At 38.4% G+C, this 13,646-nt stretch overlaps 1 protein-coding gene across 1 annotated transcript in view; it reads right to left on the reverse strand.

Moving 5' to 3' along the window:
• LOC133517144 (phospholipid-transporting ATPase VA) overlaps positions 1-13,646 on the reverse strand; it is a 119,877-nt gene that overhangs the window by 30,053 nt on the left and 76,178 nt on the right. Inside the window, exons 3-4 of the mRNA XM_061850311.1 lie at positions 11,600-12,418; positions 10,883-11,025 (exon numbers count right to left, since the gene is read on the reverse strand). Coding sequence (XP_061706295.1) covers positions 10,883-11,025; positions 11,600-12,418 — 962 coding nt within the window. The remainder of the gene's footprint in view (positions 1-10,882; positions 11,026-11,599; positions 12,419-13,646) is intronic.

Here is a 13,646-nt window from a genome sequence, read left to right on the forward strand (position 1 = left end):
AAATGTTTTTTGGTGGGATTTCACTTATTTTTGCAACTTTTATGGCAATCTTCCATCCCCTAATTTAAAGGGTGGTGGGTGATTTAATAAAAATCCTGAAATACGTATTTTATTATTTATAATAACAAGGAGTCCATATATCTATTCTCAGACCTCTAGCATCAAAATTTGCGGAACAAATGTTCATCCCCTAGTTTAGGGGTTGGGGGGCAAATATTCCAAGTTTTAGAATTTTTTCGTTATTTGTGTACTAATACTAGCTTACATACCAAATTTCAGCTTTCTAGACTTCAGGAACTACCCTAAGAGTTTTGATGATCATCAGCGAGTGAGTAAGTGAGTCGATGACGAAATCGGGGTTTATTAGATACCAATAAAATCTAAAGTATAAGAGCTGTGTAAATGAAACTTTATGTTATACCCCGATATCCCGCCAATTTCCTTTATATGAGATAATCCCAACCCATGTTATGATAGACCGTGAGCCAGGAACAATTTCCATGACCAATCGCCTCCCGGCTGAAAACTCGTGTAGTGGTTAACGGCTAGGTTATGATGATGATGATGATGAACCCTCGTGGACATCAGCTTCCGCTCCGTTGGTGGTTGGAATGGCAGCCACCGAAACACGTAAAACAAAAAAAAAAAATGTCATCGCCTCCCGTTTGATACTTTGTTAAATGATAGGTCAGATGCTGTTGTTGATTAAATAAAATCGTCAGCCGGTTATATCGCGGTGGTAAGAACATCAGCTGGTCGCATGAACATGTAAAAAATAAGCGCTATACCTTTTATGACAGCAATAAACGTAAACGCCTGAAAAGCCATCAACCGATTACGCAATTTACACATTACGCATACTTTGCCGCACATAAAGTGGTAAAGCGCATATTTTTTACATATTCATTTTACAGCTGACGGTCATTCCACCGCGACAGAACCGACTGACGGTTTTTATTAGTTTAAAACCGCATCTAATCTATCAACTGACAAAGTATCAGCCGGGAGGCGATGACTGACGAAATATCTTCTTAGCAGTGATAGGGGTTTTGGATGCCACTCGGGGTGAATAAGCTCAATCGGCTCAATCATTAGGCTAGTATGGATATGCCCCGGGATTCCGGGCTTCGTGTGGTTAGATAAAGAAGAAAGCTAGTTTTCTAATATATGTAATAGACAGGTCTAGGGGCACCACTTCAAGTAAATATAATACTCATAATGTTCCGGAATAATCGCTGAGGTTTTAGATGGAATATGGGCCTAATGAACATCGCAAGCAATTAACATTTAAGGCAATGGATGCAATCAGACATTAGACTTCGGCACACTGCAGTGTAACGAAGCCTTTACTTTGCATAATGCCAGGGTAACTAGATACTGAAAAAAACAATACATTGATTTTCCTATTCCTAAATTACGTGTTGCTGTTGGTCAGTTATAGGCAAGTACTTTTTACGAGGTTTCCTCAGGAGATGTTGGGGATGTGGCCCGGCATCTACCTAGGAAATTATAACTCTCTTCGTAGAGTAGCAAAACACGTGTCGATGTTTTTCTTATTGGAACGAAGTTCCTTATCGCACGGTAAGGACTTACCCCCTTATTCATAAACGTGTACTAAAGTTACGATGCTGCTAATAATTGTTTGTCCCTTTCCGACGTATTGGTATGATGGAAAGGGACAAACGATGATTAGCGGCATCGTAACTTTAGTACACGTTTATGAATAAGGGGGTTAGCGGATAGGGGCTAGGCGAAAAAAAGTGTAAGAATTTTCCGTCACGAGTTTCCGTCACGACCCATTCTTAACTTTGTTTCAACCGGGTGTTGCATCAACATGAAAATGATTTCCTCATATGTGTTGTGCAAAGCAGTATAAATAATAATAAATATTATAGGAAATTATTACACAAATTGACTAAACTCCATGGTAAGCTCAATACGGCATCACGGCTTGTTTTGCGGGTACTTAGACAACGATATATATACATATTTATAAATACTTAAATATCCATGCTCATCACACGAATAAATGCCCTTACCAGGATTTGAACCCGGGACCATCGGCTTCATAGACAGGGTCGCTACCCACTAGGCCAGACCGGTCGTCAAAGTTTGTGTCACATGGTAGCAAAATTATTACCTTGGGCGTTAACACTTGAATCCGTCACGACCATTTCTAACTTCGTTCCACGGCACTCACGCATTTTTTAAATACTATTTATTGAATCATACATAATCACTGTGAAACAATTTCATGTAAGGCCTGTACCGAAAAAAAAAAACTGTAAATTTCAAGCCCCTGTGATTTTGTTTCTAAGCTAGATGACTACGGCATTCTTAAAGCAATAAAAAGTCTTATTATTATATTATATATTCCAATATAAATAATCCTGGTTTTACGCTGTTCGACTTAACACCGGTAAATAGAAGAGATCACTGAAAATCGGTATTTTCCAAAAAGCAAGAAAATATGCTACATCCTACATGTCGGATTTCGAAACACTTAAAATTAACTCGTAGTTTCGTGCATTTCATAATAAATCTACGATGAAAGTCAGTTCAGTTCTTCGTACGAAGGTTAGGATAACTAAAGTTACAGAAAATGTGTTACTTTATTCTAGGCCAAGTCGAAAATCATACAATTTCCTTCGTATAAAAATCGAATTTAGTAGTTGACATAGAATAGAGTTAGAGCTCCAAACGTCCTGCAGTGTCGTTCTCTCAACTATTATTGGGCTCAAATCAAAAGTGTATTAAAATAGAAGAATGAAACAGCCAAAAATCATTAACAATTCCAGCAGGTGACGGGCTGATGCAAACAAATATGAAAAACGGGTTTACAGTTTTTTTTCGGTACATCCCTTATCTATTTTCTTATTAGTTGTGGAACGTAAGTAACGTTTCATTTCGCTTCGTTCAATATATTTTTTTTATATTATATGTAATTACAATTTTGACTTCCTGCAAGCGAGTATCACTTATGAAACCTACAGAATCTGAACGCTGAAAGGCTGAATCAAAACCAAAATGGTGATGTAAAGTGTTTTTATTTTATAGCGGGCCAGCTTACCTGGCCCTGAGCATGGCCACCCAGCGGGGCAATGTTGCCAGCTTTTTGGACACCTCGCGCCCTCGCTGCGATCTATGACAAGCATTTAATAATTTAATAGTAATATTCATTATGTTAGTGCCCAAGTGCATAGGTGCAATTCAGTAATATTAATTTTATATGCATTGATGTATCTCTGTTTAAAGTATGGGATCTTAGCTAGAAATCCAAATAGAAGTCTATCTGGTACAAAGCATGATACATGGCATGAATGTAGCCCTTTGAAGTACAAAAAAAAATAGAAGTGGATACAAATACTATACACAAAACATTCCTGTTTCCATTTATTTATATACAAACATGAAAAACTTATGTACGTGTATGCACTGTTGCATGCCTTTGCCCGAATAAGAACATATATATTTTTGAGCTAAGAAGCCGTACTACCTATTAATAGTTTATTTTCATCACACTTGCTCGAAAAAGATCTTATTTCATGCAGGTGTGCTGAAGGACCAAGGCCTATTTTGTTCCCGCCGGAGTTACGGATTGTGAAAAAAAAAAAAAAAAAACTGTAACTCCCTAGGGAGTTATAGCTTTTTTTAATATGTCATTCATGCTTCATACAAACCAAGTAGCATGAATGAGTTTTACTTTTAAAATACTGACGTTTATAATTTAATATTTTTATGTATGTCTAGAATTATTTAATTTGATTAATTTAGCACGCGTTTAAAATATTTTTACACAATTTTCAATCGTGGCTGAATGCCGAATAGGTCTGTGCCTTCGATGCCTCACCTGCCAAGAAATTACAAAATGGCGGGCGAATGTTTGATATGTCACCGTATTTAAGAATTATTTCGCTTCAAATCTTGTTTTTTCTTCGCAAGTGTGATGAAAAACATTGTATACATACAACTCCGGGGGTAAGAATATTGCAAACTGGGGTCTTTAATTCCCTCCGGCCTCAGGCTGTCGGGAATTACCACCCTCGTATCCAAAATTTCACTTATCCCTCTCATTGCACAATGTACTATTGTGTATTATTTATACAAAAAGTATGGGTGCAACTGAATAGTGTTTAAGGTGGTACTGGTAGTAAGCCCTTAAAAATAAGATTGAACAGGTACTCGAGTGAAAACGTTGCGTGTCTGAAATAGACAGATATAATACTCTTCATTGGCACATCTCAGTAATAGTTAAGGAAAAAAAAACTGATTAAATAAATAGACAACAGGCGGTCTTATCAATAAAGAGCGATCTCAGAGTAGGTAGATGTTTTGGGCATTTAAGAAGACGGTGCAATAACACGTATTTAAAAGGTACCTGCCGTAAGTTTTGATCAAGGCCCCATGGGTTCTACTCTCACTCTCACTTAGCGAGCGCAAGCGTGAGCGAGATGGCTGTACTTACGTGCTTTTTTATGGTGCGTTTTAGAACTGTCACAGATTATATAATAGTTCTTACGAACAGATACTTATCTCTCAAAGAAAACGCAAATACCTACCGTTTTGATACCTACACAAAAATACAATGGAATGACCCCGCACCGCGCGCAGCGACACAACGCTAGGGTTGCCTACGCTTATTATGATTTTACAAATAAGTAGGTAATTACCTATTTATACAGAGGAGTGAAATAAAATGAAATCTGTATCTTATTTGTATCACACTTGGCCGGCAGGTTCCGTTTTACCTACCTACTAATAAATCGAAATGGCTGGTTTTAGTGTAGGTTAGTGCTTTGCGACAGTAGGTATATGGATGATGCCTACCTAACTACAAATATAAGTAATATTTAATTCATGTCAAAATCGGCCTCGAAATCTACTGATTAAATTAACATTTAAACTTGCCGTTAGGTATACACACATAACAGAACAGTGTAAAATAACCATAGGTATAAGCAAGTTAAGTTGCAATCTTTATAATATTTCGCTTATACGTTTCATTCCGACGAAACATTTTAAAAGGTCACATGTCCCTGCAGTAACCGCAGTGTTTACGCCGTTTTATGAATCGCGCAATGAACTTCGTGTAGTTTAAAACCAGATGGAGATTAACGTTACACAATAAATAAAAATAATAGAAAAAGCATGAATACAGGTAATTATTAGATAACCAGGGCGTAAACAATATATTTAAATGGCAGCGATTACATACTGCCATTAAAAGATACATATACCAAAATGTTAGTTAGGTTTACCTATGTTACTATTTCAGATCTAACTGTACATGATTGTGTTGTAAAAAACATAACATCTTTAAAGAAATTCAATTCAATTGTGAATAAACTATATGTTCATTGTGAATACATACGTACTTGTAAAAATAATAACAGTAGGTATAAGTGTGTATATTGAGAATGTCTACCTACTTATTTTTCCTCATCTGTCGAAAAAACAAAAGCGATATTTGTATGTTTCTGCATCCATCCACACAAGCCGTGTTATTTGTTCGTGACGAAGACTTTTCTCTCGCACAATAAGAGCGCGTGGTGACGTGCGTCCATGAGCGCGCGTGGCAACCAACTGGCTGACTTTTGTACCGTAGACGGGACGAGTTTCGTAGGCATAAATTCGAGCTCGCGCGGAGAGTTCCATTGGCCTGCTCAAGGTTGCTAATTATATTTTTGGCAACCGTATTGTGGTCTAAAAAGCGCTACGATTTTTTTTTATCTCTGCACTTATAGCCCCTTAAGAGAAACTTAGCATAGTACAGTCAGTTCGGTCAGAAAACGACGTAAAAATTCGTTTGTTCACTGTTTAGGAATATAATATTTCATCTAGCAACATTAAACGTCAAATTTACGTTATTTCATTCTACCGGATATCTAGCATTAGAAACTGCATTCAGTCATTTATTAGATTGAAAAAATACTACTTGACAAGAACGAATCATGGCCGATACAACGTGCCTGCACTTAAATTTCTTTTAAAGTTGAAATATCAATCTTTTCGGACTTCGTGCCTTATTTTTTTTTATTATGTAATGTAATTGTATGATGTGTAATATGGAAATAATTTTCTGGATTACATTAATTTCATTCAGTCATTAATTCATTCATTATGAATTTTAGTTTGTTGCGAGTGGACACTGACTGACTTTAATTAGTGAGAAAGAAGACAAGAAGATCAGAGAAAATACAGCGGTCCCGCTCTACGAGGGAAACCACCACAAGGTATACTATTCAATTCAAACCACTTCTTATTTTTAGAGCCCATTTCCGTTCTTATTTTATTCTATTCCCAACATTCACATTTACAGCGAAAACTTACTCTTATCTTATCTAAGAACCTAGCTTTTTGAAATAATTGTAAATCGAAAAAAAAAAACCAACCGTTGTGAATCAAGTTTGTATGGAGAAGGCGTCCTCCACTAACCTCTTAATTTATAAAATATCTGGGAGACCGAGCTTTGCTCGGAAAACATATAAAAACTCAAAAATGCGCGTTTCCTCAGAGATAAGACATAGCTAGATCGATTTTTCGCCCCCGAAAACCCCCATGGCCCATATAGCAAATGTCATCGAAATCGTTGGAGCCGTTTCCGAGATCCTTCCAATATATATACTTACACATTATAGCAATTCTTGTATATATATATATATATATATATATATATATATATATATGTATAGAAATAAGAATTGCTCGTTTAAAGGTATAATAGTATTCGTTTATGTGACTGCTACATAATAAAATGCATTAAAATACATGAGTGTGGGTTTAAGAAACGAACGAAGTGAGTTTCTTAAAAAGACCACACGAGTGTTTTAATGCCTAATTAATAATTATGTACAGTTACATACACTATTTTATCTACACACATATTATAAACTTTCTATGAAATATTAACTAACCCAAATTACAGCCTCCGTTGGGGCATCGTTGCCAAATCGTTGCTCTCTTGGCGGAACTCGCGGATATGTGATGGCGTCACCGAAATATTTTTATCGCTTATTTTACACGAAACTTTTGCTATAGTTACCTTAAAAACAACAAAACATATTCATTGTATACTTAAAACTAATTAAAATATAAACTGTACGCATGTAGTTTTTTTTTAAATTCAGAGGCAAACTAGAGGCTGGGGCCTATTTCCGTATCATTCGATACAAACCAAAGAGCATATAATCACTACGTTTTAAGAGACGGGACTTCCATACTAGCGAATGGACTCGGTTTGCTTCGCAAATCATTACCAAAATCTACGACAAAGAACTGTCAAGGAACCATAATACCAACATAACCGATTTCAATAGTGTAGTACGCTACACGCTTGCGATTCTTATCGATATCGATAAAATGGGCAGGGTTGAAACATAGGCTCCTGTCTACAAATTTTGTACTCGAAATCAGGTTAGCATCGAGTCCACATTTAAGTTGTATGTTATATAGTGGATAGTTCTTTGAGTGGACTGTCGGGCTTAATGTGGACCCGAATTATTTTAATACAGTTTTTAAGTCGTGTTTCTTTATTTTATTTAAAGCTTTATTTTCAAAATGTTCTGCACATACAAGTTTCAATAAATGTTACTTTTCTATGGGAAGATGTATCGTCAGGTCTTCGTTCCCAACAAATTTGACCCACTGCCTGCATCTGAAAACATACAGCCTTGGACAAACATGACTTTATCTACAGTTTATATTCCAAGTATTTGCTAATGAGATGATCAACTGATTATTTAGGGCTAATATGCATCTATAAATCATGTTTTTCGGCATCCAGTTATCAACAACCCTTTATCAATGCTCTAACTTTTTATGTATTTATATGTCTGTCATGAGAACCGGTTTGGCCTACTGGGCAGTAACCCTGCCTATGAAGCCGATGGTCCCAGGTTCAAATTATGGTACGGGCATTTATTTGTGTGATGCGTATTTGTTCCTGAGTTATGTGTGTTTTCTATGTATTTATATGTATATATCGTTGTCTAAGTACCCACAACACATGTCTTATTGAGCTTCCTATGGGATTAAGTCAATTTGTGTAATAATGTCGTATAATATTTTTTATTGATCACAAAAAGAGAGATTAATTTACTTACATTTCAGATTAATATATTAAATAATTACTAGATTAAAAAAAATATGTCAAATAATGACCATTTATGCATAGATGATAGATAATTTTCCACTGAAAATCTTCGACGAATTAATTTTGTGTCATATTGCATGCAAGTTCTCAGGAAATTTCACATATTTTATTTAATTACTTACACTGATATACAAATAAACATACAATTATCGATAGTTTTACTACATCCCTAGTTCACAACTAAAAATAAAATAAAATATCAAATTTTCGATGTGTTTAAAGCCTGCTGCACCAAAATAAGGTCAAAAGTATCTAAAGCAATACGTACCGGTCTTTATCCAAGGGAAATTTCGCCATAAAATCCCTTTTTTCGTGATTTTCTCGAGTGGCTCGCTTGCCACATATTTCACACTTAGTAAACCATTCTCTCGGTGGCATTATAACAAAGTCGCTCTTTACTCTGATCACGGTTCACTATTTTCGATATTTTCACTAAATAATAAAGAAATTGCACGAAATACCCGAACAAAACATTGAACCCTTCATAACAAAGAAAACAATTAGGCTGACAGTTGACTTGATGTAAACTTGACAGAATAAATAGCACTGACGTTTTATTTTTCTTCGTTGGCAAAGATTTGCGTAACAAGTTCCATACAAAACTTATTTTGTTCCTAGTTGCGTCAGCCTGGATACAAACTAACATGCGAGATATGTCAAAATTGTATGCAATTGACATTTCAATTCGAACAAAAAGGCATCTCGACTGATATTAGAATAGAGGTCAAATCGAATTACTTTTTTTTAGAGGTGTTCCGAATTTGAATGCATAACAAAATCGATTTTGATGTAAAGTCTGACCAGTAATATATGATCACGCGCCATATTGCGGAATTTCATTGGAACTAAATTTTTCATACTAAACTGAACTGTCACCCTATACATAAGAATATTAACAGCGCCCTCTTGACAATGATCATATATTTCTGGTCGGGCTATAGTTATGAAGCAATAACAAAATTATCACAGATAAGAAATTTGTCGTAACAAAACAGTTTATCGTAATGTTTGCCATTATTTACGGATTTTGAAGGCATCATAGAGGGTTTATGTTATGTGTGTAGATAAATAATAAAATAAGATTATAATTCTAAAAAACAAATGAAATACAATTACTTGACTACTTATATTATATCAGAACGTTAGTGCTCTTAAAACTATATATTCCCTTACTGCTGTATTTTTTGTAGCAAAAACAAAAATGTATTCCACGAATAGGTAACAGTTAGTTTTCTTACGTCGCCGATGGCTTGCGTGCTCCAATCTGAATATCAATTCCGAATTCACTCACGCGAGCCACATCCACATCGTAATCCACGAGCGCTCAATTTCTTTATTCACACTCGCAACACACATCCGTTGATCTTGAAGATCGATCTCATTGATTCGGTCGGATTATTAAATTTTATAGCTTTAAACGAAGAATTCTTCGAAATATACATACGAAGCGCATTTTTGTGTTTTTATATATTATTCGAGCAAAGCTCAGTCTCCCAGATATTAATGTAAAATGAAGCTAGGAAACCACTGAGGCATACACATCCACGGCAAAGACGCGGATTAATCGGAACAAAATATTATGACATACGTAACGTGGATGACTGGACGTATGTCGAAGTGAGTCCCCGGTTTTCATTTATATTCTTCGATACACTCTTTACGGAGCACACATGACATGGGTACGTATTAGATTTATTTAGTTAAGGATTCGTTTTATGACTCTCCGCCATGTGTACTGCTGATGTTATGTAAAGGGTTAAAAATAATATTTTGGGCCCTTCAGAGATAGTATTATAAGACACTAATCTCAATTTGTTGAAATTAAACATTTACGGCCTTCATGGGCTTCTTTAGGGGACAGAAAAGTGTTAAAGTCTGAGTAACCTACTCGTACATAGTAAACTAATGTGAAATATTATTTATGATTGTGCACGTTCCGCTAGCAAGTAGTTCTCTCGAGTGCCCTTTTCTGCGTTTTATAAAAAGCAAAGCTAGTTGTGCTAGCGCGAGGTGTTCATTCGTTCATGTATTCTTTTATAATGACATAGCCTTACATGTTTATGAGCTGGTCGCATTGGAGCGCGCGGGTCGCTGGAACTAGAGGCGCTCATGTGCATGGCGTCCACGTGCAGCTGCGACAACGCCATTCGTCCTCAGGACCTGAATCAACTCGCTTGTCGGGGGAGCGAGCCGAGCCGTTGGAGCGCGCGGGCTCGGGGTCGCCGGGGCTGGAGCCGCTCATGTGCATGGCGTCCACAGGCGGCTGCGATACCACCGCCGTGTCGCTCGCCATAAGGACCTGCATCAACTCACTTGTCGGTGGAGCGAGCCGTGCCGTTGGAGCGGGCGGGCTCGGGGTCGCCGGGGCTGGAGCCGCTCATGTGCATGGCGTCCACATGCGGCTGCGATACCACCGCCGTGTCGCTCGCCATAAGGACCTGCATCAACTCACTTGTCGGTGGAGCGAGCCATGCCGTTGGAGCGCGCGGGCTCGGGGTCGCCGGGGCTGGAGCCGCTCACGTGCATGGCGTTCACATGCGGCTGCGATACCACCGCCGTGTCGCTCGCCGTAAGGACCTGCATCAACTCACTTGTCGGTGGAGCGAGCCGTGCCGTTGGAGCGCGCGGGCTCGGGGTTGCCGGGGCTGGAGCCGCTCATGTGCATGGCGTCCACATGCAGCTGCGATACAACCGCCGTGTCGTTCGCCGTAAGGACCTGCATCAACTCACTTGTCGGTGGAGCGAGCCGTGCCGTTGGAGCGCGCGGGCTCGGGGTCGCCGGGGCTGGAGCCGCTCATGTGCATGGCGTCCACGTGTGGCTGCGACACCACCACCGTGTTGCATACTGCCAGGATCAGCATGAACTCGCGTACCTAAACAAAACTTAAAGTTTATCTCACTGGAAAGTCTCTTTATAGGTCCAATCAGCTCAAACCGTTCATTTTAAATTGCCCATAAAGTAGATATAGTTTGGCAAGCGACGTTTGTCTGTGAAGCTTAAACAAAGAGAATCATCCCATCAAAAACATTTTGAGTTGGGTGTGATTTACTATTAAAAATCCTAAAATATTCCCCATATAAACATGAATTTTGTTTATCTGGTATAATCCAAACCCAAGTTATGAGGGATCAAAAAAACGGCGAAGCGCTTCGAGAAAAGGTAGGTAGTGCCCTTGCGCTTCGCTTTGCTCGTCTACATACTCACGGTAACGTAGATACTGTCTGTTTTTCTAGTAGGTACATATTGTAATCCTAAAAAGAAAGATGAGTATTTTTTAATCTGCTGTTACTAAGAAAACTTGTTGGCCAGACTAATACGTACTATAATATTATACTTTTACTCGATTAATGGCTGACATTTGAGCAGTTGATTTGTGCCAAAAAACAGCTTTATATGCTAAGCCACTGCTTTAATTAATTATATGCTAAAAATAAAATGAATTTCACCTTTTGAGTGTGTTCATTTCCATTGTTGTCGAGCAAATGTTGCAGCATCCTGGTGTTGGGCGAGATGTGAGTGACGGGGGTGACGATGGGCGGCAGGTCGAGCGACGGCTCCGCCGGCGGCCCCGGCGGGTGGTCGTAGTCCACTCCCGCCACCGTACACCGCCGAAACAACATCTTATTCTCGGTTAGCGTACCCGTCTTGTCACTGAACAGATAGTTGATTTGCCCTAATTCTTCAGTGATGTTTAACGCTCTACATTGTACGCGAGTGTTTGTCATCGGATCGTACATTTCTACGTCCTGGTGTATGTGATAAACTTGCAACAGTTTCGTCATCTCTATCGTCACGTATAGCGACACCGGTATCATAACTTGTAAGACGATAATGTACGTCCAAAATATTATCAGTCCTTCGTAGGCGGGAGAGTTCGTCGTAATGATGAAATAAGGAAAGTTAGGGAGGCTGTAATATTTGTCGAGAAAGATCTTGCAGCCGACAGCGCCTGTACAGCAAAGGAATAGTAGGACTAAGATGCACCAGATAACGTCGGTGTTCATTTTCTTTTCCAGCTTGGAGCACTTGTAGCGGGGGCCGCCGTTGTTTAGCATGGCCTTAGTCTCGTGGCCGGCGTACACGACGATGCCTTCCACGAAGTCGGTGTTCTTGAGCGTGCACTCGCGGAGCAGCAAGTGGTCGGAGTTGAGCGGCACGCGCTCCTTGTTCGGATGCGAGATGGTGCCCGTGAATCGGTTGATCTTGGTCGACGGCCGTTCCACTTCCACTGTGCTTTTGAACTTCGATGGACGAAAAGTTAAATGCTGAAAGTAAAAGAAAAATATATCATAATGGTAAGCAATAGGTACCTACGAGTGATTCATTTCTCAAGCATTCGTGTTTCATCTCTTTTCTTAGTTAGAGACATGATGACAATTAACTATAATTATATAGGCCCTATGCAAAATTATAGTTCGTAACTGAGAATAGGGCGCACCATATTATTTTTTTTACAATGAAAGTTTTTATGAAGTAGGTACTTTAAGAAATAGTGAGACAATATTAATCAATGTCTAAAGTTTTCATACACTGAAAGAAATGGTTTGCATAACTGTAACAAAATTTTGGTTACTGTTTACACAAAAATTGGGACTTGCGAACTATGTGTTATATGTTACAAAACCGTGTTTGGCTATCAGTGTTCAGGTACTGGGTATACACTACAAAATAAGTTTGTAAATTTATGCAAAGTTTATTTTCTTATAACCGTAGTTTAGTTATTTAGTAAAGTTACAAAACCAGTTCGGCTATCTATTTTTTTCAGTGTACATTGATCTGTCGTATGCGGAACTTGGATAGATAGGTAGTCGGTTTTGCGAACGCATATAGGTATTTACCTACAGGTAATAGAGTCTAAGGTGGTTAAACCGGACGTGTTATACAACTCACGATGAAATATCTTGTGACAAACAATTAAGTAGGCATCATTCGTCGTGCGTCGTGCTTGACACCTGTCGTTAATCTCAGTTTAATTGCTTAGAACTTTAATAGTTCGTAATTCACGTTAATGCAACCCGCTCCTTGCCATCATTTCCGATTTTGCTTTGTGTTGCTAATATCGGAGAAAGTGTTCCCACACTACGTCTTTTAGAACTCCACAGATGGAATGTAATGCCATCCACATTAAAAGATACAATGTTTGTGTTAAACCTAAGTATCTTTATCTTTACTAGCTTTTTATTTTGAACAGTAGGCTAATGAGTCAGTTAAAATCGAGAAAAACTGCCATTCACGTAATGAAAGCAATGCGGTTAAATGTGGAAGACCGGTGAGTCGGAACGGCGACACCGTTTGGAAGGTAACAAGTATCCGCTATAGACACGGGCTGAGTGGAGGAAATGATTAATGATCAAAGTAAACACGCCTCGGATTTTATAGGACATTATAAATGCATGAAAAGCACGTTCGGCCTTGACCTTATGTTGCCAGATTACAAAATTCGTCCTCCGATTTTTGTGATAAAAGTTCGGAGTAGGTACTATTTAGGTCAAA

The sequence above is a fragment of the Cydia pomonella genome, chromosome 4 (assembly GCF_033807575.1).
Source record: "Cydia pomonella isolate Wapato2018A chromosome 4, ilCydPomo1, whole genome shotgun sequence".
NCBI lineage: Eukaryota > Metazoa > Arthropoda > Insecta > Lepidoptera > Tortricidae > Cydia > Cydia pomonella.